The sequence below is a fragment of the Schistocerca americana genome, chromosome X (assembly GCF_021461395.2).
Source record: "Schistocerca americana isolate TAMUIC-IGC-003095 chromosome X, iqSchAmer2.1, whole genome shotgun sequence".
Lineage (NCBI taxonomy): Eukaryota > Metazoa > Arthropoda > Insecta > Orthoptera > Acrididae > Schistocerca > Schistocerca americana.
The window spans coordinates 762,593,705-762,615,131 of record NC_060130.1 but is presented as its reverse complement, the minus strand read 5'-3'; the positions used below and the strand labels follow the sequence as shown (position 1 = coordinate 762,615,131).

Genomic DNA, 21,427 nt, shown 5'->3' with positions numbered 1-21,427 from the left:
TGTGATACCACCTGGTGCCATCGCATCCTGTTTACATTGCACGAGTGGAGCTTCTAGGGCTGTTTACCTATTTTTATCCAGAATTTACTATCCCTCTGATAGTTCCAGGTCCAGATTGCCATCGCAGTTTGTGGAATCATGACTGCAGCGGGGCCCACCATTTGACCATCACTGTATGTGGTCAACATTTGCCTGTATTACAGGTCTTCATCATTGCACATTGCAAAGTGACAGCTTCACAGGGCCGCACAGAAAGTACATAATTGAGCCCTGAATCATGGATATCAATGTTTCCCCACAAAAACTTGTGCCACACACTTTTGTCAACTCAACTGTACATCTGTGCGCAGAATTCACCCCAGTAACCAGTTACTTGAAGTCATTGAAACTTTCAAATTTTTTAGACATTCTGTTTTGGCAGTAAGTTACCATTGCTACTACATGTGCACCAGCTCAAGACATGTTACATGAGGAACCTTAATACTCTGATATCTTGGAAGCACCTGGAGTACAGACAATATAGTTCCTCTGTGTTTTTATGAAGTGTTGATTTTATGTTGACTGAACGACTGATGTATTGCCTCTGGGTTGGCAGCGCCATCAGCTTGGCGACTGGAGCCTTCCATATGAGCTCTACATACAGCCTCCTGGTGGAAGCTGATCACCCACCACTGAGAGTCAGACCAACAGCAACTCTTGACAAACTATTCAGTCATAATCTGTCGGATGCTTATTGATGCGCCTTACTCAATTCTGTTTCACAACCAACAGTTAAGACTGTGTATGAATTGCTCAAAAATGGATAGACGTAAACCTTTAGAAGGCCATTTTTTTGTCATGGATTTCACCTTGCATATATCAGTATTTGTGTCAGCTCACCCCCTTGCAAGAACCTTCAAGTCTCTCTTTCGGTTGGGTGTGTAAATTACTTTCTACCTATCACTGTAAATATACTCACATTATTGCTGCTCAAGTTGAGTTTTACTGCTGCCAAATGTGGCCAAAACAGTAATACAGGGCATGGTCAGCAAAACTATGTGGACTTAGCTGTCATGGTAATTTTGTGACAAATGTTCAGGAAGAATACTATACCAATTGAATGGCTTGTGATGCAATCGTACATTTTGTTGTGGACAGGGAAGTTTACAAGTGAGCTTTACAGTGCAAAAAGCTTATGTTTATGGAAGTATAGAACATAGCTCAGACATTTGAAGTTTCATGGGCTGCAGGTAGTCAGATGGAAGCCAGGTCTGAAGTTTCAGAACTCAGTTACTGTCACCTCTCCTAGCCTTCAGCCAGTTTGCTAAGGACTGTAGATGCCACTGGAGCAGTCCAGCAGATGTCTGTGTCATGTAGGTAATAAGCGTTGATGACAATAAGTCTGCGTCACAATAGCAACAGCCCTGTGCTCCGCTGCCTTCATGCCCATACTGCTTCATTCAACATGAACAGATTCTATAATTTTCAGTTGTGTGTCCCAAGTGCTGGGCAATGTGTAATAGGTGCCATAAGACATGACGCACAACTTCTGTAAGTAACTCCTTTCCAAACATGAGTGAAGACACAGATATAAACAGTGTCTCAAAGCAAGTTAAACATTGAACCTCTTTGGATACTCCATTGATTAGGAAGTGCATTTGGTTTCTGATAAAGTTTCATATCAACAGTTAATGCTCTCTGTGCCAAATTTTCCCCAGTTTTCTCCAGGATTGGGTTGTGCAACAGAATTTCATGGTCATATTGCAATGAAACAGTCTTTTTGTTATTTCTTGGCCCTCTTAAAGTACTGGTAACTTCACAGTATCCAATAAAAATGGAATTAGTGTGTCTTAAATCCCTTGATTATTTTGACATGTTTCTTGCAGTGAATGGTCAACACTATTGGTGATAGTCAAAAAACCTCCTACCAGGTGCAGCGATTTAAAAAAAAACTGTTAATGCTCTGTCAGTCATTGATACCTATCCTTTTCCGCTCACTGACAAGCTGTTAGTAAAAGTATTGGGAGAGGAGCCATTACTTTTCAAAGATTCACATGGCAGAGGCATATTCACAGTTGCTGCTTCTACAGAGGAACAATTTCAGAACCACCTTGCTCTTTTTTCTGTTTTATGGCCTGCAGGCTGGAAGTACATTTCGGAGAAGACAGTTTTTTCAACTAATCATTATTTATTTGGGTTTTGAAGTGTCGCGTGCTGGCATTAAACCATTGCGCTAGCATATTAATGCTGTTGCCATTTGCCACACAGCATGCCCATTGAGGAATTACAGTCATTTTTAGACAAAACTGCGTACTACGATAAATTCATATTGGATGCTGCTACTGTGGCACAACCATTCCATGTGTTATTACGTATAAGTGTTCCTTTCCACTGGTCCCTGCCTTGTGACCAGGCATTCGAGCTGTTGAAACCTAAGCTGCAGTCAGCCCCTTGTTTGGTCACTTTTCTGCTGGGCCAGCAACTAGTGTTAGTGATGAACGCATCTCAGTTAGATCTTGGCACCATCCTTGTTCATACGTATGTGGGTGGTTCTGAATGCCCTATTGCATACACCTCTAAATCCTTAAATTTAGTGGAACAGCATTATTCTCAGACAGAGGAAGGAAATAGGATCACATTTGAGGAAGTGGAGAAAATGGTCAATAGATTGCAGTGCAATAAAGCAGCTAGGGTGGATGAAATTAAGTCTGAACTCATCAAATACAGTGGAATTTCAGGTCTTAAATGGCTACACAGGATAATTGAAATGGCCTGGGAGTCAGGACAGGTTCCATGAGACTGGACAAAATCAGTAATCTCACCAATCTTTAAACATGGAAACAGAAAAGATTGTAACAACTACAGAGGTATCTCTTTAATCAGCGTTGTGGGTAAAATCTTCTCAGGTATTGTTGAAAGGAAAGTGTGAGTATTAGTTAAGGACCAATTGGATGAAAATCGGTGCAGGTTTAGGCCTCTTAGAGGTTGTCAGGACCAGATCTTTAGCTTACGGCAAATAATGAAGTGTTATGAGTGGTACAGGGAATTGTATCTATGCTTTATAGATCTAGAAAAGGCATATGACTGGGTTCCTAGGAGGAAGTTATTGTCTGTTCTATGAGATTATGGAATAGGAGGCAATCTTTTGCAAGCAATTAAAGGTCTTTACATAGAGAGTCAGGCAGCAGTTAGAGTTGACGGTAAATTGAGTTCATGGTTCAGAGTAGTTTTAGGGGTAAGACAAGGCTGCAACCTGTCTCCACTGTTGTTCATATTATTTATGGATCATATGTTGAAAACAATAGACGGTCTGGGTGAGATTAAGATATGTGAACAGAAAATAAGCAGTCTTGCATATGCGGATGGCTTAATTGTGATGGCAGATTCGATTGAAAGTTTGCAGAGTAATATTTCAGAGCTAGATCAGAAATGTAAGGACTATGGTATGAAGATTAGCATCTCCAAAACGAAAGTAATGTCAGTGGGAAAGAAATATAATCGGATTGAGTGCCAAATAGGAGGAACAAAGTTGGAACAGGTGGACGGTTTCAAGTACTTAGGATGCATATTCTCACAGGATGGCAACATAGTGAAAGAACTGGAAGCGAGGTGTAGCAAAGCTAATGCAGTGAGCACTCAGCTATGATCTACTCTCTTCTGCAAGAAGGAAGTCAGTACCAAGACTAAGTTATCTGTGCACCGTTCAATCTTTCGACCAACTTTGTTGTATGGGAGCGAAAGCTGGGTGGATTCAGGTTACCTTATCAATAAGGTTGAGGTTACAGATATGAAAGTAGCTAGGATGATTGCAGGTACTAGTAGATGGGAACAATGGCAGGAGGGTGTCCACAATGAGGAAATCAAAGAAAAACTGGGAATGAACTCTATAGATGTAGCAGTCAGGGCGAACAGGCTTAGATGGTGGGGTCATGTTACACGCATGTGAGAAGCAAGGTTACCCAAGAGACTCATGGGTTCAGCAGTAGAGGGTAGGAGGAGTTGGGGCAGACCAAGGAGAAGGTACCTGGATTCGGTTAATCATTTTGAAGTAATAGGTTTAACATCAGAAGAGGCACCAATGTTAGCACTGAATAGGGGATCATGGAGGAATTTTATAAGGGGGGCTATGCTCCAGACTGAATGCTGAAAGGCATAATCAGTCTTAAATGATGATGATGATGATGATGATGATGATGATGATGATGATGATGATGATAGGGAGCTGCTTTGGCGATTGTGTATGCTGGAAAAAAGAAAAAAAAAATTAACCACAAACCACTGGTGTCTGTTTTTAACACTTCAGCATCCTTGCTGGAGAAAACCGCACATAAATTACAATGGTGCACCTCTTTTCTGTCATGATACACTTATGAGATGCATTTTTGACTTGAGTTGCAACACGCAGATGGTGATGCCTTATCATGTGTAGACGTGTTGTTGATGGCTTTCCTATTACTAGTGCTAAAATGGCAGCCACAGTAGCTGTGTGCCCCATTTTCAGTAAAGTTTTATCTTTCATGCAACACATCTGACTGGACAAACCTCCAGGTGATGCTTCTGATCCTTTGGGAAATTATTGTGCATTACAAAATAGCCTTTATGTTTGGGACGGAGTGCTGTTGTTAGCTATAGATGACACCACTCCTCGGGTTGTAGTCCTGTCTGCCCATCGGCATGGGGTTAGTGTGTCGCGTACAAAAGCATTAGCACGCAGACATGATTTCTGGTCATGCAGTGATGGGGAAAATAGTGCTAGTTGTTGCAGCCTGCCCACAGTGTGCCACCCATAAGGCTTCTTTGTCACCATTGCTGATCCACAGCAGCTCTGGGAACGAATATCTACTGAAACTTCATGTTGTTGTGGTCTGAAGACCACAACATGAAGTTTCAGTAGAAATTTGTTCCCAGAGCTGCTGTGGATCAGCAATGGTGACAAAGAAGCCTTATGGGTGGCACACTGTGGGCAGGCTGCAACAACTAGCAGAACGAATTTCTACTGAAACTTCATAGCAGATTAAAACCATGTGCTGGACCGAGACTCAAACTCGGGACCTTGTCTTTTGCGGGCATGTCCCATGCCGTCTGAGCTACCCAAGTACGACTCACGACCCATCCTCACAGCTTCAATTCAAGGTCCTGAGTTGTGTCTCAGTTTGGCACATGGTTTTAATCTGCCAGGATGTTTCATATCAGTGTGCACTCTGCTGCAGAGCGAAAATCTCATTCTGGAATTTCTACTGGCTTGTTGTAATTCATGCTTATTCTAAGGTCCCACATGTAGTGCATTGTCTGTTTGCTACTGCAGACACAATAATTCCCACTTTGCCAAAAAATTTTCAGTCTAAATACTTCTGTATTCATTACTTACTGACAATGGGCCTCCTGTTCATATTCCAGGAATTGGAAGATTTTTTTAAAAAAAAACAAAAAAAAAAAACAAAAAAAAAAAAAAAAAAAAAACAAGAAAGTGGTGTTAGTCATGTCATGGCTCCTCCTTTCAATCTTCAGTTGAATGGGGAAGCGGAATGACTAGTCGCAACATTTAAGACTCAGATGAAAAAATACGTTTTGATATGTCACTGGAAGTAGCTCTTGACCAGTTCCTTAGTTCTTGTTGTGCAGCCGTCAAAAATGGTTCAAATGGCTCTGAGCACTATGGGACTCAACTTCTGAGGTCATTAGTCCCCTAGAACTTAGAACTAGTTAAACCTAACTAACCTAAGGACATCACACACATCCATGCCCGAGGCAGGATACGAACCTGCGACCATAGCGGTACGGCCATCAGCCCAAGACTCTGCTACATCTGGTTTGTCCAACACCAAGCCATCCTCCGTCACCAGCACCACAATGCTTCCATCCTGGCACAGCTGTTTGAGCGTGCAGCTTTGGTCACCAGCCGAAATGGGTGCCTGCTGAAGTAGAGTAGAGCCGTGGGTGGGCGGCTGCACACTGGGCATGTCTTCACCACCCCCACGTTCTCCGTCTGCTCGTCTGTCTCCTACATCATGGCCAGTACCCTCATCTTCTCTGCTGCCACCGCCAATGTTTTCACAACTGTCTCCACTGCTATGGGTGCTCTGCTTAGGTTATGGGGACCACAGTGGGACCCTAGTTTCCACACTGTCGCACCCATCAGAGCTGGCACCACCTGTTCTGCTGCCTTTGCCACAACCTCCTTCCTTGGGGCTGAACTAGGACTTGGAAACAGACACTACACCAGCATTGTCTGTTCTAACATATGACCTCTCACAGGGGGGGCAGGTGCCGCAATTTTGTGTGTGCACCATTTCATAGTTCACATGTGAAATTTGTGCTTCACTTGGCCACTAGAGGCTACTCGGCCTGCTAATATGACAGCAGTGGCATGCAAAGGCTGCCGGCTGTGCCCCCCGTTGGAACTAATGAATATATAGGTCAGAGTGCCAAGCCTTGGTGGCCACTTGTATGTTGCTTATTGTTTTGTACTTTTCTTTTAATATGTGTGTGTGTGTGTGTGTGTGTGTGTGTGTGTGTGTGTGTGTGTGGTGTGTGTGGTGTGTGTGTGTGTGGTGTGTGGGGGGGGGGGGGGGGGTGCAGTTTGAGCACTAAATTAAAGTGTTCTTGGATTAGGACAGTATGGTATTGACGTCATGGCTAACATCTTTTGCTTACTTGGTCTGACAGTTCTGGTTGCCATAAAATGCTCTCTTCTCTTAAACCTAGCACATGAGAGACAAGGTCATGGTTGTTTTCCAAAACTACTGTGGAGACCACATTTGGCAGTTGCTCATAACTCTTTCACCTGACTCCTTTTCTATTGCATTTGCTAGCAGCACTTCATGAATTACTCTGTAGCTGTGACATCTTTTACCAGAAGAGTTTTCTACATGTCTTCTGCACCTCCTTTCATCAAGTATGGGATTCTGTCAGCTTCTGTCATATTCTGATTCATAAATGGCATAAGGCCAAAACAGTCTGTGTGTAGGATTATGTTTTTTCCCCATGATGGTAGGCTCTATTTTTAGTTGTTCTTCCATTAAACGGACTTGGTTTTCACAAAACATTTTCTTTGATTTAGTTAGGAATTTATCCTACCCCTTCAGCTGCTCTGTTTTTTGTCAAACGACTGCTGGGCCCCATCATCAAAGTAAACATATACATTTGCATAACATACATCGTCACATCTGTTGTACTCGGTCAAACACTTTTTGCCTTTTCATCACATCCTGGCTAGAGTCTCTGGGAAACAGTGATGGATGCCTGATGTGCAGCTGATTTAATGCTGTTTGGAATCCACTGGTCTTCAGAGTATATGGGCTGTGGGAGAGATGTACTGCTTGCATTCCACATAGTGTCCATGTGGGTGATGGCTCTTACATTATCTGATTGGAGCCATGATGATGCAGATATTTTGAAGAATCTGGCACCTCCACCAAATAACATTATGTCCTAACTAGAATCAACTCCAAATTCAAAAGCAGTGTCATCAGTGAAGTACAACACTGAAAAACATGTTCGTTAAGAACACCAAACTAAAGACAGATCAGAAAAAACTGTACTTTGGAGTGGAGTGATGCTAGTTATACAAACATTGAATTTTCTAGAATACACAAACATAGCTAGTGTTGCTAAAAGCTATGCCAGACAGTATGCAGAACAGCTCACGGCAGTATTTTTGTCTCCATAATACCTTTATGGAATACTACTTTCACTGGCACTTCAACAACTTCATGCAGTATGCTAGTGCTTTTCATTCTGTTAATCTGTTTTATGTTGAGACTTCCTTTTAGTAAACATCTGGCCATTATTGTTAAAGAAATACTCATAAAAATTGAATAAAAACCAAATATACTACAGAAACACTGTCAGGTAATAAGATAAACAAAAACAGAAATAATACTCTCAATCATTCCAAGAATAATTTCGTGATTTAAGTAATTCATAATTACTTTTAACTGAAAGATAGCAGAAGTTACTACATAATTTAAATACTTCTTGTTGCAAGCACTACCAATAAGGCAAGCACCTTGCAACTTCCTTAAGCTGTCCCGACAAAGGCCAGGGAAATGCCGTACTGGATTACATTGTTTTTGGTTGAAGTCCAATGTTCTGTGAATATATGCTGTTACAAAGCACCAGCACATTGTGGATCTCTTGTTGGACCGGGTTACCTAGTGGTAAAGTGCATCCCTGGTAACCAAAAGGTCATGAAATCAAAACCTAATAAGAGTGCAGATTTTTAAATTTGTGTTTTAACCTGGCTTTCACCTCTCAATGATGTGAGGAGCCACCAGAAACAATAGGTAGTTTGGATTACACATTAAACTGTAGGCTCCCTTTTGTTGGTCGGATAACTGGAATATATTGGGCGCGCACAAGTTGTCTTAGTGATGTCCAGTTGAAAGATTTGCAACAGGCCATTGAGCCACAAGAAATAATCATTATTGTGGATCTCTCAAAATCATGTCATTTTTGGTACAATTTGTTGGAAGAAATTTACTGAAAAGTCGTATTGGCAGTTATGGAACTTTCATGTTTGGTTGTTTTTGTATTCTAATTTGAGTGTTATGAAAGTATGCCATTTTGAGGCACTGAAACAAGAATATTTATTGATAATTTGATGTTCTTTGTACTATTGATTACAATTAAATGTAAGTTAATGGAATGTCAGCAGTTAAGTTTTTGGGGTAGCACTGAAATATGCCTTCTAAAACAGCCCATAGTCACTACAAACTATGAAGTCCTTTGTGGCAGGAGTTTCTATGTACTGCAGAGACTACACTATGGCAACCAACTTTGGAGTGTACACACTGCATGCACTAATCAGAGAATACTTCTTGTGCAGCCTTCAATGTGCAAAAGCAAAATACTCTGTCATAGACTTTCGATAACCTGTGTTGATTCATATTGAAATTGGGTAGTCGTGAGGAGCCAAATGAAAAAGCATCTGAGAATAGTGGGATCAGTATATTTCTTGGGCTGTGATTACAGTAGAGTGGCACAGCACAGCCAGAGTAGCGAGTTGCTCTGAGCAGAGCTGCTCTGGCAAAACAAACCAGTGCTGCTCAGTGCACATGATTGCAGTGGCATTGAAAGCACAGCGGAGTAAATGAAGAAATCAAACATACATGTTTCCAAGTTCAGGCTACTCTGGCTGCATTCAGGCCTCACCTACAGTGTTCGGATGTTACAGTAGGTAGCAGCATTAGTACTGTTACCAATGCTAATGTTTTTTGTTTTTTTTTTTTTTTTTTTTTTGTTGTAGGTTGAGAAAATTACATAAGTGGGCACCATGGTAACAGCTGTTTTTACTCAGTGTTCTTTATGGGACCAGCAAAAAACGAATCATCACAACTGATTAATTTTGGGCTAGTTATGTGATGAAGTGACAGCATAATTGCACACAAGTACATAATACATGTCCTTAGTCTGTTACTTTTTTCACTGTATTCAAATGAGAGGTGATAATAAGGTTGAAGTGGCGCAACTAACAAACACATTAAAATCAAGTTATATTATGTGAGAAAAAGTTTCGCAAAACCGTCCCTCATTTGGACAGCATTGTTTGAAGCTATGTTAAAGTTTCATCCTGTCTGATAAATGCCTTCTGTATAATGCTCACTTTCACTCATTGACACTTACAGATCATTGTAACTCAATGACAGTGTTGTTCAGGACACATGTACATTTCACAATATTGAACTGCCAGTAGGGTCTGGTCTGACTGAAGATAAACATCAGCAAATGTTAGCCATTCTGCAACACTTTCGGATACTTTCAAATCTAGAGTGGAGAAAACACAAACCAAGCAGCCAGTGGTAGAACACCATATCAACATAGGATCATCCACCAATTAGCCACCACATGTATGGGGTGTCACATACTGAAGAATGCACAATTAGGGAGGAGATGGAGAAGATGCTGCAGAATTACGTCATTGAACTTTCAGTGTGTCCATGGACCTCTCATTTGTTTGTTTTGAGGAAGAGGAAGAAGAAGAAGAAGAAGAAGCAGCATGGCACATGATGTTTCTGCATCAGCTGCCTATGACTGAACAAAATCGTGAAAACAGGTGTCCACCTGTCGCTGCACTTTGCTAACCCCCCAGACTGCTTGAAAAGGAAAAAAAAACACTGGTCATTCCAGACTGCTACTGGCGACTAGTGTTTGTAAGCTGAAGAGGAAAAGATTGCCTTCATAATTCCTGATGGTGTATACGAGTTCAAAGTTACGGCATTTGATCTGTGTAATGCTCCACCCACTTTTGAGCAGACAATGGACAACTGGCTTCAACATTGCAAGTGGACAATGTGTCTTTGAAAAAATGACTGTCTTCCAGATAGCAAAACCATTTGAAGAATGTATAAGCTTCTTGTGAACCATGTTTTAGTGCATTCAGACTGCAGGTGTCAACATGTATCCAAAAAAGCAGCTCTTCACTACCCAAGAAATAAAACTGTTGAGGGTATAATAGCAGTCAGATTTTCTGACACCTCGGCTTATTTGCAATGTGGGAACTTTTCTTGAACTGTGCTACTGACAATTCATAAAGGACCTCTGTACCAAGGCATGTCCCTTGTAAGTATTTTTGCAGGGATATGTCAAATTTTCCTGAAATGAGTTGCAAGAAGGATCTTTCTTATCCTTCAGTACATGCTAACAGCATCTCCATTCCTAGCAATGTATGCTGGGATGGAAGTTAACACCGATGTAGCAGTTATGGTATAGGTGTAGTTCTAGTGAAAATTCAGATAGGTGCTGAAAAGGTGACAGCTTGTACCTCCAGAGTACTCTCAAAGTTTGAGAGGAACTTTTCCACAACTGAGAAAGAGCACCTTGCAGTTGTTGAAGCCATCAACAATTTCTGGCCTAATTTTTTTTGAAAACCATTCATCATTGTGACAGACCACCATTCTCTGTGCTGACTGACTAGCCTAAAGGAGCAGCTGAACTGACTGTCAAGATAGACTCAGGGGGGTCAGGAATACGTCATTGCAGTGGTGCACAAAAATACACACAAATGCAAGGACCCAACTGCCATTCAAGGAATCCTTTCCCAGAACACAGCAGCATGGATGAAAACTCAGTTATTGCTACAATGAATGACGTTGCTTCTGAACAGAGTGAACGTATCTGAGAACCAGAAAAGTCATGAAGAATGAGGAAGGAACCAAAGAAGAATTCTAGTTAATAAACAGAATATTGTATAAGAACTTCTGTGATCCAACAGGATAGAAATGATTGCTTGCCATTCCAGCTTGTCTATGGCCAGCTATCCTGAAGTTTCTCCGTGATGTTCCAACTTTGCCTGGGATCCATGAAGACCCTGAAACAGAATTAAATGCAGCTATCGCTGGCCACGTCTCTACCAATTTGTTGCACACTATGTTAGCCACTACAAGAATGCCAGCAACAGAAGCAAATGCTGCAATTACATTCAGGGCATCTAGCATGAATTCCCTCTACAAAAGAGCCATTCCACCAAATTGGAGCTGACCCTTCTGGGAGGTTCCCAAAATTGGCAAATTGGAATTGATGGATAATAGTCAACACTGATTCTCTCACCCATCTTGCTGTCATTAAATCTGTGCCAATTGCCAAAGATCTGTGAATTGCAAGCCTCCTTGTACAAACATCACTTTGAAAAATGGAGCACCCTGAGTGATTATTTCTGATTGTGGTAGTGTTTTCCATTCAAGAGTAATATTGCTGTAATTTGACATTGCTACATCACCCACAGGATAACAAAAGCCTACTACACATAGGCTCATGGCCTCAGAGAATGCTTTAATAAGACATTGACCGACACACACTAAATGTCTGTGTTGAAAAGAGATTGGGATACAATACTTCCTGTCGTGGCATTCACTTAAAACACACTGAGGTAAGACGTTACAGTCTTCACACTTTTCTTGCTCTGCTCCACAATCACAAGGTCAAAATGAGAATGAGTATGCTGTTCCTGTTTCAAATGGACAATACTCCAGATTACTATGTGAAACCGCTCATCACTAGAACTGAAGAAGCAGGACAGCTGGCTTGCATATGGACCCTGGCAACCCAGGAGAAAGACTAAGAGTGCTGTAACATCAAGCACTGGCCGGTGAGATACAGCCCTGTGGGGAAAGTGAATCTATCAGAGAAGTTAGTAAAATGCTACTGTGGCCTGTGTCACATCCTTAGTCTCTTGACAGATGCCTCATACAAAATTGAGGATTATGACCCTTCATCAAGCAGACAAAAGGACAGGCACGTCATTAGTGCCCTCCGTCTTGAGGTGCAGATAGATGTGTGGGGGGAGTGTGACAGGTCATATCATTCAAGGAAACTGAAAAACTGCTTGACAATCACACAGCTTTGTTGGGAGGAATTACGTTCGATGTTACTCACAGTGAACGGGATGTCAAAACATGATCAGAATCCGATCACCTCCCAGTGCTGCCAATGTTCACCATTGACAATGTCTAGGTACAGGGTGCTGTAGTCAGCTTGAATGAAAACTTCTGAAACAGTGGGTCACTGTTTCTTCAATATCCCAAACTGTGCTGCATACAGGGTGGTGTAAAAGTTAGTATCATTAGATCGTGTGCTGCAGGTCATCAATTCAAACCAGATTTCCAGCATTTATTTGATATTTTGTATTTATCATTTCTGGAAAGTTTTTGAACATAGGTTTGTTATATTTGTATATTCTGGAATATTCAATATTTGTATGAATAACAGCACTCTCTAGCCAAGAGTTCAGTTCAGTTCTGTCCTGTCTGTACTTCCGTGTTAATAATGAAAGCTCTCGGCGCTGTGTACTGTACTTCACTGATGATCCTGCTTTCAGATTTGTAAAACATTTAGATGCCAGGAATCTGTTGTAGCGCACATCTTGTAGTAAGGCACTTCTCTGCATAGAGGTGGGGCGATAGAGAAGCATGGAGGGGATGAAGTCTGTGCACGCTTGGTGGGAGAGAGTAGGCAGCTAAGTCTGCATTACCTAACTAATTTGCTTCAGACAACAATCAGGTACATATGCATATGGTACATTGTATCGAACATTCAGATTTATGAGGGGAATAATAAATTTTAAAACAGATTTCATCTATCATCTACATGAGGGAAAATCTTACGTCACGTCTTGACTATGTTGCATCCACAGCTACAGTCCACATGATAACAGAAAATGAGAACAGCTGACACAGCTTTGTGGAGATTTCTAGTGCAATTTTTCTCAAAATGATGGTTGTCTAATTAAAAGATTATTGGAACTGGTTGCAACAATTGTTGTTTTTTGTAATTTGGACTGCATTTTAAGTAAAATTATAATACTGAACAAAATTAACTTCAGACACAAGCCAAAATCATTATGTTTGCTTTACAACTATTTCTACTTCATGGAATGTTTCAAGAATATTGTAATGCTTGTACATGGGTGTGTTTGACTGTAGGTAAGTGTAAAGAATTACTGGTAGCAAAGAGTATTGCAAAAGACTATCGTAAAAATGGTCAGGATGTTGTCATATTTTTCATTGTCAACAGGCATTATGAGTTTCATTCATTAAATATTACAGTGAGAGACCGCATTTATGATCCACTGAACAAGCAAACAAATCTTCTGCAAACAACTCAAAGGAATGCCGACTGACAATGTCGAAAACCCCCTCTTAATGCATTTTCCAATTCATGCCTTGGAAATGACAGGGGTTTACTTGTAAAAATACCAATTTTTGATGAATTTCTCCAGCCCCATTTGTTGTTGTTAGCATGTACAACACACTGGGAAAAGCTTAACTTCCCTTTGGGCAATATGTTGCGCATTATAGTCTGCATACTTCATAGGTTAGAAGCTACTACTCAGTAAATGGTAGGAAGTGCTCATATACTGTGTATACAATTTATAGATTGACAAACACAGGTTTTTTAAACCATGAGTCTTTAAAAGCAAGCAATTTTAAGCATTTTTTCCAAAGTCTATTGTTGCAATACTCCTATTTGATTCTGTGTCCAAACCATGTGATTGTAAATTTATGGTGATTGGTTCAAGGCTTATGTCTGTCTTCACCTCCCTATCAAAGTCTACTTCCTGTAGCTTTTCAGTGTGCCACACACAGTGTGCCCACGTGGAAGGGGAAATTTCGTCTATTACATCATGCACAAGTGATTCAGTTTCTGTTATCATGTATGTTTTATGTTTTCTTCTGCATAATCTTTAACCTGTGTCCAAATTAGTTCTGTCATATTGTACGGACACAGATGTGTGTAAATGAAAAACTGTGTTACCCACATTCATGTGCAAGAAAATAAAGTTTCTATGTTCTGTCAGGTGACTTGTGTAAATTAATATACTGCAAGAGTTTGGCATGAGTCTGGTGTATAATGAGTTGAACATTTTATTTTTAAGCCAGAACACAATATCCACTTTCTTATTTTCTCTTTATCAGCAGAATGATAACTGGCTAGGTGCATTATAATGACAGACTTTGAAGCACGGTATGATAGGAATTGTTCAGTGAACCACATCTTTAAACTTGATAGCATTCGTTTGTGAATGGTAGTCACTGCTGTTTTTCTTACACGTGGATACAGGTTTACTCTCGGGAACAAAACCAGAAGAAGAACCAGCACTCAGAACTGCCAGTACCGTAACTCTTTATGCAGAAGGTATTCCTAGAATGATTTTAATTCACCCATATTTCATCAAGATAACACACTGTTGAATTACCTCCTCGTCATGTATTGTGCATCTCTGAGGGAAGCAGCTTGTGCTGCACCTGTGTCACCTCTTTCAATTAAAGAATTAAACATATATGAAAGCAATGTCTTTTAATATTCTTTGCATCGACAAAGTGCTTCCTTTGAAGTCAATTTTCTTATGCATAATTGTAACAAGTTTTTGTGATCTGTGGTATTCACTACTCATATACAGTTCAAATGCAGAGTGCTTTAAAATATCATTGTCAAAAACACCCATTTGTTTTACAGGTTTCTTGTGATTTAAATGCTTTCCAGGTTGTACAAAACCATGTTTTCCTGAGTTTTCTACAACTCTGATATTTTGGTTTACAAGTCTCTCTGTAGTCCTCTTGCAGACACCACATATTTCTGCAGTCCATTCTTGTAGTTTTAAACATGAGCAATAGGAGTCCTCCTTTAAAATTAAAGTTTGGGAAAGTTATAAATGTGGTAAATAATGCTCCTTGCTTATGAAGCACCCCAGGTTTATTGCTATGTTTGGAAAGCACTCTAATGAATTTACAGTTATACATCCACAGATACATTGCTACAACAAAATAACATGGATAATTGAATGAACTATTTGGTTGTCACAATGTATGGTAACAGTGCAGCATGCAGGAGAAAGATCCTCACCATCTAGCTGTAACTTGGGGCTAGCTGCTCAAAAGGAGAATGAACTTATTGTCTGCCAGCTGTAGATGCACAGAAAGGCTGAAAATTTGGCTGCTTTCATACATGACGCAGACTTTATCTGAAAATAAGTTGCTTTCGTCTATGACCTGATATTCAGTGGATTTTAAAACCTAATATTCCCTTAGCAGTGAGGTTGACAATTATTTAATGATGCACAAGGACATTAGCTGCTTAGAAAAGAGTAAAATCCATCTGTGTTATAGCCATGATTGTCAACCATGGAAGGAGTCTATTGGACTTGATTCATGCCAAAGTAATAAAAGCCATTATTGATCAAATAGACAGCTACATTTTAAAACTGTAAAATGAGTTTCTCCTACCAAAAAGGGTGCCTGAACTTGTAAATAAAACTGAAATGACATAATTATCAGTAAAGGCCCTCACTAGAAGTCATTCATGTCCAAATTGTTCAGTCCTATTTGCATCTTAAAACTTTTGGCTAAGATATTAGGTATAAAAGCCTGTGATAGTTTTCAAGGTCGTAGACCATTGCACAGAGATGCCTTGGAGGCTGTTGTCTTGTTGACACGTACGTTGAATGTGTCCAAGATGGGAAATGATGAATGTCACTTCCGAAGGATGATCCCAGAAGTTTTCAAAGGGTTCATAGGTTTGGGATGTAGCACTGAAAGTTAGATGACAGCAGTAGAGTCAGTTAACAGCCAGTATGAAGACAAACATATTGCTGCCTCCTGTGGGTTACAGAGATGATGTCAAAATCTTAATCTGTCCTTTAAAACAATTACCTGCTGGTCAAGGGCATACTATCATGCTAATCATATAGTCAGTATTATTTTTTGGTATCTTTTATCACCTTGGTTTGTTCAGACACACACAGCAACATCACATTTATGGAAGAGGTGGACTAGAAACTAGCAGAAGTGCTACATAAAACAACGCTTACCAGAAAGAGAAAATTTTGCTTATAAAAAAAAATTGATTATATTATCAGTGTATATTAGTCCCTCTTGACATGAGCCATGTAAGTTACCATAGTTTTCAGGCAGCAGTTGACACAGTGGAAAGAGCACAGAATGGTAATCTGAGGGTCATGGGAGCAAGTTCCTATGTGGAAATTGTATTTTCTATTTTACATTTTTTAGACTGCAGATAAACTGAGATAATGCCTAATTGATGAAACCCTATATGCAGGAGAACAAATTTCTTCTATTAATTGGCTCATTAGAAAGAATAACAAATCCACAATTATGTTAAAAGGTTTTTCAAGATGGATTGTCATTGTGTGGTATTAAAGTGATCCCCCAAATGCACACCAGTATGACAACTGTGTGATCTTTGTTGTCTGGAACCGCAAGACCGCTACGGTCGCAGGTTCGAATCCTGCCTCGGGCATGGGTGTTTGTGATGTCCTTAAGTTAGTTAGGTTTAACTAGTTCTAAGTTCTAGGGGACTAATGACCTCCGCAGTTGAGTCCCATAGTGCTCAGAGCCATTTGAACCATTTTTTTTTAGTTTTGTTACTTTTTAACTAAAGAATTTAGGTCAAAAAGCTTCAGATCTGCCCTTATCTCATCAGCAGAGTAAATCACATTCTGAGAAGACTTAATCAAACTAAATTCTGTGTCATCACCAATATTAGGCAAAATTTTTTAATAGAGTAAACTGCCATTTGACTGTGTATTATTGTATTCATCTTTTGTACTACCCTTATTTCAGCTATTATGTCCTTATCAAGTACAATCCTAAAAGTTGTTGAGCCGTTATAGGTCTTATTTGTTAAGGCAGTCCAAATATGACTTAATGATGACCTAACAACTTTTAGCTTTGTGGTTGACAATGACATAAAAGCCAAAATATGGGTAGTACAAAAGATAAATATGATGATAAACAGTCAAATGGCAGTTTACTCTTTTAAAAAGTATTGCATAAGTTAGGCTGAGTGCCATCAAAAACTTTAGACAAAATGATGTGTTACGTGTGGTTCACTGCCAAACTGTGTGAAGAGAGAGAACCTTTTGTGAATGTAAACCACTTTTGTTTTTGTATAGGAATATTAAAACAACCTTGTAATAGTAAAAATGCGGCATTCCTAATGTGTGCAAGACTGCTTCCCTGTTTTTACAATTAATACAATCAGCATGTGTTAAATATTAACTGTAGGATAGTAAAAGTATCTAATCTTAATTACATAGTTATTTTGTATGCCTTACAATTACTTCCTGGAAATTTATTTGAATTGACAAATTTTCATTTGCTTTCTCTTTTCATTCCTTTAATGAAAATATTAATATATAAAATATATTCAACATTACTTCAGTTTATTTGCTGTGTAACATAAAAATTAAAAAAAAAATATGTTTCCACACAGGGACTCGGACCTGTGTCCCTTGGATTACTGTTGTGTACTCTTTCGTCTGTGCCAACCACTACCTGGAAACTACACTTGTATAAATGGCTTGTTCTTTGCCCAGCCCAAGCCAAAAATGCTATTGTTTCTAAATCCTTTGCCATTTGGCACTGCCACTTTTGTCACATTAATTTCTGGCCAAGCCTTGCATATGTCATGAATGTGGATGAAATCAGTGATGTAGGCAGTGGTCCACTTGTTAGCCCATAAGCAATTTGCCTCTTAAAATCATAAGATAGTTAACTTATACTGAATACTGGTTTCATTGTGTGCACTTTGAAAATGTAATGAGACATAATTGGCAGGAGTCGAGAGCACTATACTAAAGCAGCATTAATATAAAAGTCAGAAGTACTGTAGATGGAGAATGAAGAAAGGCATGGGAGTACTTCACAAAAAATATCAAGCATATGACAGATTTAGGTTGTCTGCCAATCAAGGCTATGTATAGATAGAGAGAAGACGATTGAGGGTAGGGTTTAGTGAATAAAAGAACCTAAAAGAGTGTACTTTCATTATTGCAGTTATTTTCAGTGTGGTGCAATGATGATACAGGGATTGGTATTGGCAATGGGACAGTGAGAACATAGCATGTCAAACAAGAAATCCAGCTGACAATGGCTCTTGTCTGGTATCAGTTCAGTACTGGTCTTGTAATAGAAAAACAACCTTGAATAGTTCTGTTTATTTCAACAAGAAATGGTACAGTTAATTAATGAACTAATGAGTGGTGGTGGTGAAGTTATGTATTAGCTTTTTGGTAAAGATAGTAGTGTTATGACTGTTGGTTACTATCTGTTTAATAGAAGTTAGTTGTAGACAAGTGTTGCCCTTGACATGCAGATGTCAACATAATTTGATTGTATTACCTACCTTAATTAAACGGGTGATAGACTATATTTGTGACAAAGTAAGCAAACGACTCAATGTTCTAATCGTTGGTGTAGCTCATGTGGATGAGTTTATCTGAAAGTTGGAGGTAGTAATTTAAACTTTACAGTTATGACATCAGTTCTCAAAGCACCATGTATAACTGTATCTTAATGAAAGCCTGATGTAATAATTCAGCACACATGGAAAGATGTAGTCAACTGAAAACACTATGTCACTGGTTTTCCAGGATGCATACCAGGCTGTCATGCTGATGTGGAGGAAAAAACCTTTGAAGACATATGGAACTCGCATGTCTGAAACCATGTTCGCCATATTGAGACACATTATCAGAGGGGTGAGTGTTTTAAAAATTTTTTGTAGCGTGATGTTCACTTGCAACATCCTTTGCCCCTTAGATGTGTTTGGTTATCATTACAGTAATAAACTAATGATTCACTTTTAAACCTAGCACAAGGTTCATTATCCCTAAGACTCATTTTTAAACTGCAGGAAAGAATTTATCAAGAAATGCTGAATGAAACTATTGCCTCAAGGAAGAAAGCTTTGTTAGCTAAACCTCCAACTCCCACGACATCTGAGGCTCCTGCAAAAAATGTAACTAATACTGCATTGGGTGTTAATCTTGACCATCTCAAACAACTGATGGACATGGGATTCACAGAAGACCGTTGTGTGGTTGCACTTAAGAATACATCCGGTTTGGAGCAAGCTACAGACTATCTCTTAAACCACCCATCACCACTGATTCAAATGGGGAAGGTGAGTGTTCCATAAGACAAAAGACTATCTGACAATATTATAAAGATTTTGTTGTGATCTAATCATGAAATAAGCTTGTTAGAATGAAAACAATGTGATAGTAAATTGAGAGAAGTATTTTTTCATTCTTACAATTGCATAAAGTGTCTGTAAAAGTCCAGAGTAGGGTGAATGTTTTGTGCAGCAATGTTGGTAGTGTTTGTCATAACATGTGGTGGGTAGGCAAAGAGGTTTGTCAGCACTTTCAAGCTGCAGCTAGATTAGTATGTCACAGTAACATTCTTCCAAAGAGATTGAATTTTTTACAATGTTCTGGTCATGGCAATGGTTCTACGTAACCACAAATTCTGTGTAAAGTATGAGATGCTTTGTTTCAGCAGTACAACATCTAATTTCTCACCAGTCATTGGTAGCTATGCACCTGTTGGCTATGTGAAACTGACACCCCCAATTGACAGATGTGAATGACCACATCAAGTGCCAGAACAAAATTTAGTACTGAATGGAAATTTAATTTTCAAGCCCTTTTGATTTGGTCCTACATGTTATTTTATAACTTGTTATCAAGTTGCTGTATGGTTTGATATTCAGAAAGAAAATGCATGTTAGAAGATTCTACTCTGGTTCATGTAGTTCGTTCCTTATTTTAAATATGGTATGTCTGCAAAATTTCTCTCTCTCTCTTTCAGCAATCAGCACCAGTCAGACCCATTTTATATTCTGTAATTTTGTTCAATACTGTTTTCTGTTAAGATGTAGTTCTTTGAACATAAATTAATGAAATAAATAACTGTGTGTATGTACTTCAGTGTATGTTGATATCTGTTTGACACAAAGTGAAAACTCTCATTAATATTAAAACTGTTCCTGATCAATTTCTAGGTAGACGAGTATGTGGTAATCAGCAGAGAAGCACTGGATGAATTTTCTTTAGATGTGTTTGGTTCATGTATGATGTACATTGACTGGATACCTGAAACAACGTACTATGCTATGGACCTCTTGACAGCTGCTGCAAAGAGGATTGGTCCACATTTCCGTGATGTAACCATCAACACAGTCATTTCACAGGTAAAGATTCAGTGTTTGTTACTGCACTTTTAGGGTCTCTGGTAGAAGAAAAGAAAGACCATTTTGTGTTGACACAAAATGTAAGTGAAGTGCTAAAATACCACATAGACCCTAAAGAAAAGAGACTGCATGCATTACTAAGTGTAACACCTACAACGCCTCTCGGTGTTAATAAACAAAAATAGCTCCCAAATTAGCTCCCATGCCCGTGAAATATAAATTCAGAAAATGTCCCAAGCCCCTCCACAAGTAGTAATTTACATAATAGAAATAAGAGACAAATAGAGAGAGATCTATAGTATAAAAATAATAGAAAAAGAAAAGAATTTTAACCATAAATTTTGGAAGCATGGGAGGGGGGGAAAATGATAGAAATGGTTAAATTATTAGTTTTTCTTATGTATGAGAAAATAAATATTATAGTCACAGAACATAGGTCTTGAAGACCAAAGATAGCGTTTAATTAAGTGTAAATAGACATACAATGCAATTATGATACTCCAGTCTCTATCCTCTAGTCTGTTCGAAGTCAATTAGGACGTACAGCTTTAGGAAGCAACAATAGGAGCTTTATTAAATCAGGGCACAAGAATAAATCGCAACGAGATTGTTTTTTGGAAAGCATTAATTTCAGATCAGAATAAGAACTTTTGTCATGTTAGAGGAACAGGGAGGTGATCAATAATCTCTTTAACTTTGTCACTTCGTGTGAAGATTTAAATATTTTACGGAATTAATGATTTTTGGACAGATTCGGACTTTGTATTGTGATAGTGGAAAAACTTTACTTCACGCGACTAGTAATCATAGTTCGTGACAGTTTATGGATATTAAACGAGAAAAATCTTTTTATCGAAAGTGGCAGAACATTGTTTAGTATCTCTGATATTGACAGGATTCCAGATTAGATACTTATTCAAAGAACCCCTTTGAATGCGATTGTGTAAATGAACTGATT

The 21,427-nt window shown here is 39.1% G+C and overlaps 1 protein-coding gene across 1 annotated transcript in view; it reads left to right on the top strand.

Moving 5' to 3' along the window:
- Positions 1-21,427, top strand: part of LOC124554679 (E3 ubiquitin-protein ligase HUWE1) — a 350,828-nt gene that overhangs the window by 121,477 nt on the left and 207,924 nt on the right. Inside the window, exons 19-21 of the mRNA XM_047128297.1 lie at positions 18,866-18,973; positions 19,129-19,398; positions 20,281-20,469. Of these exons, the coding sequence (XP_046984253.1) occupies positions 18,866-18,973; positions 19,129-19,398; positions 20,281-20,469 (567 nt within the window). The remainder of the gene's footprint in view (positions 1-18,865; positions 18,974-19,128; positions 19,399-20,280; positions 20,470-21,427) is intronic.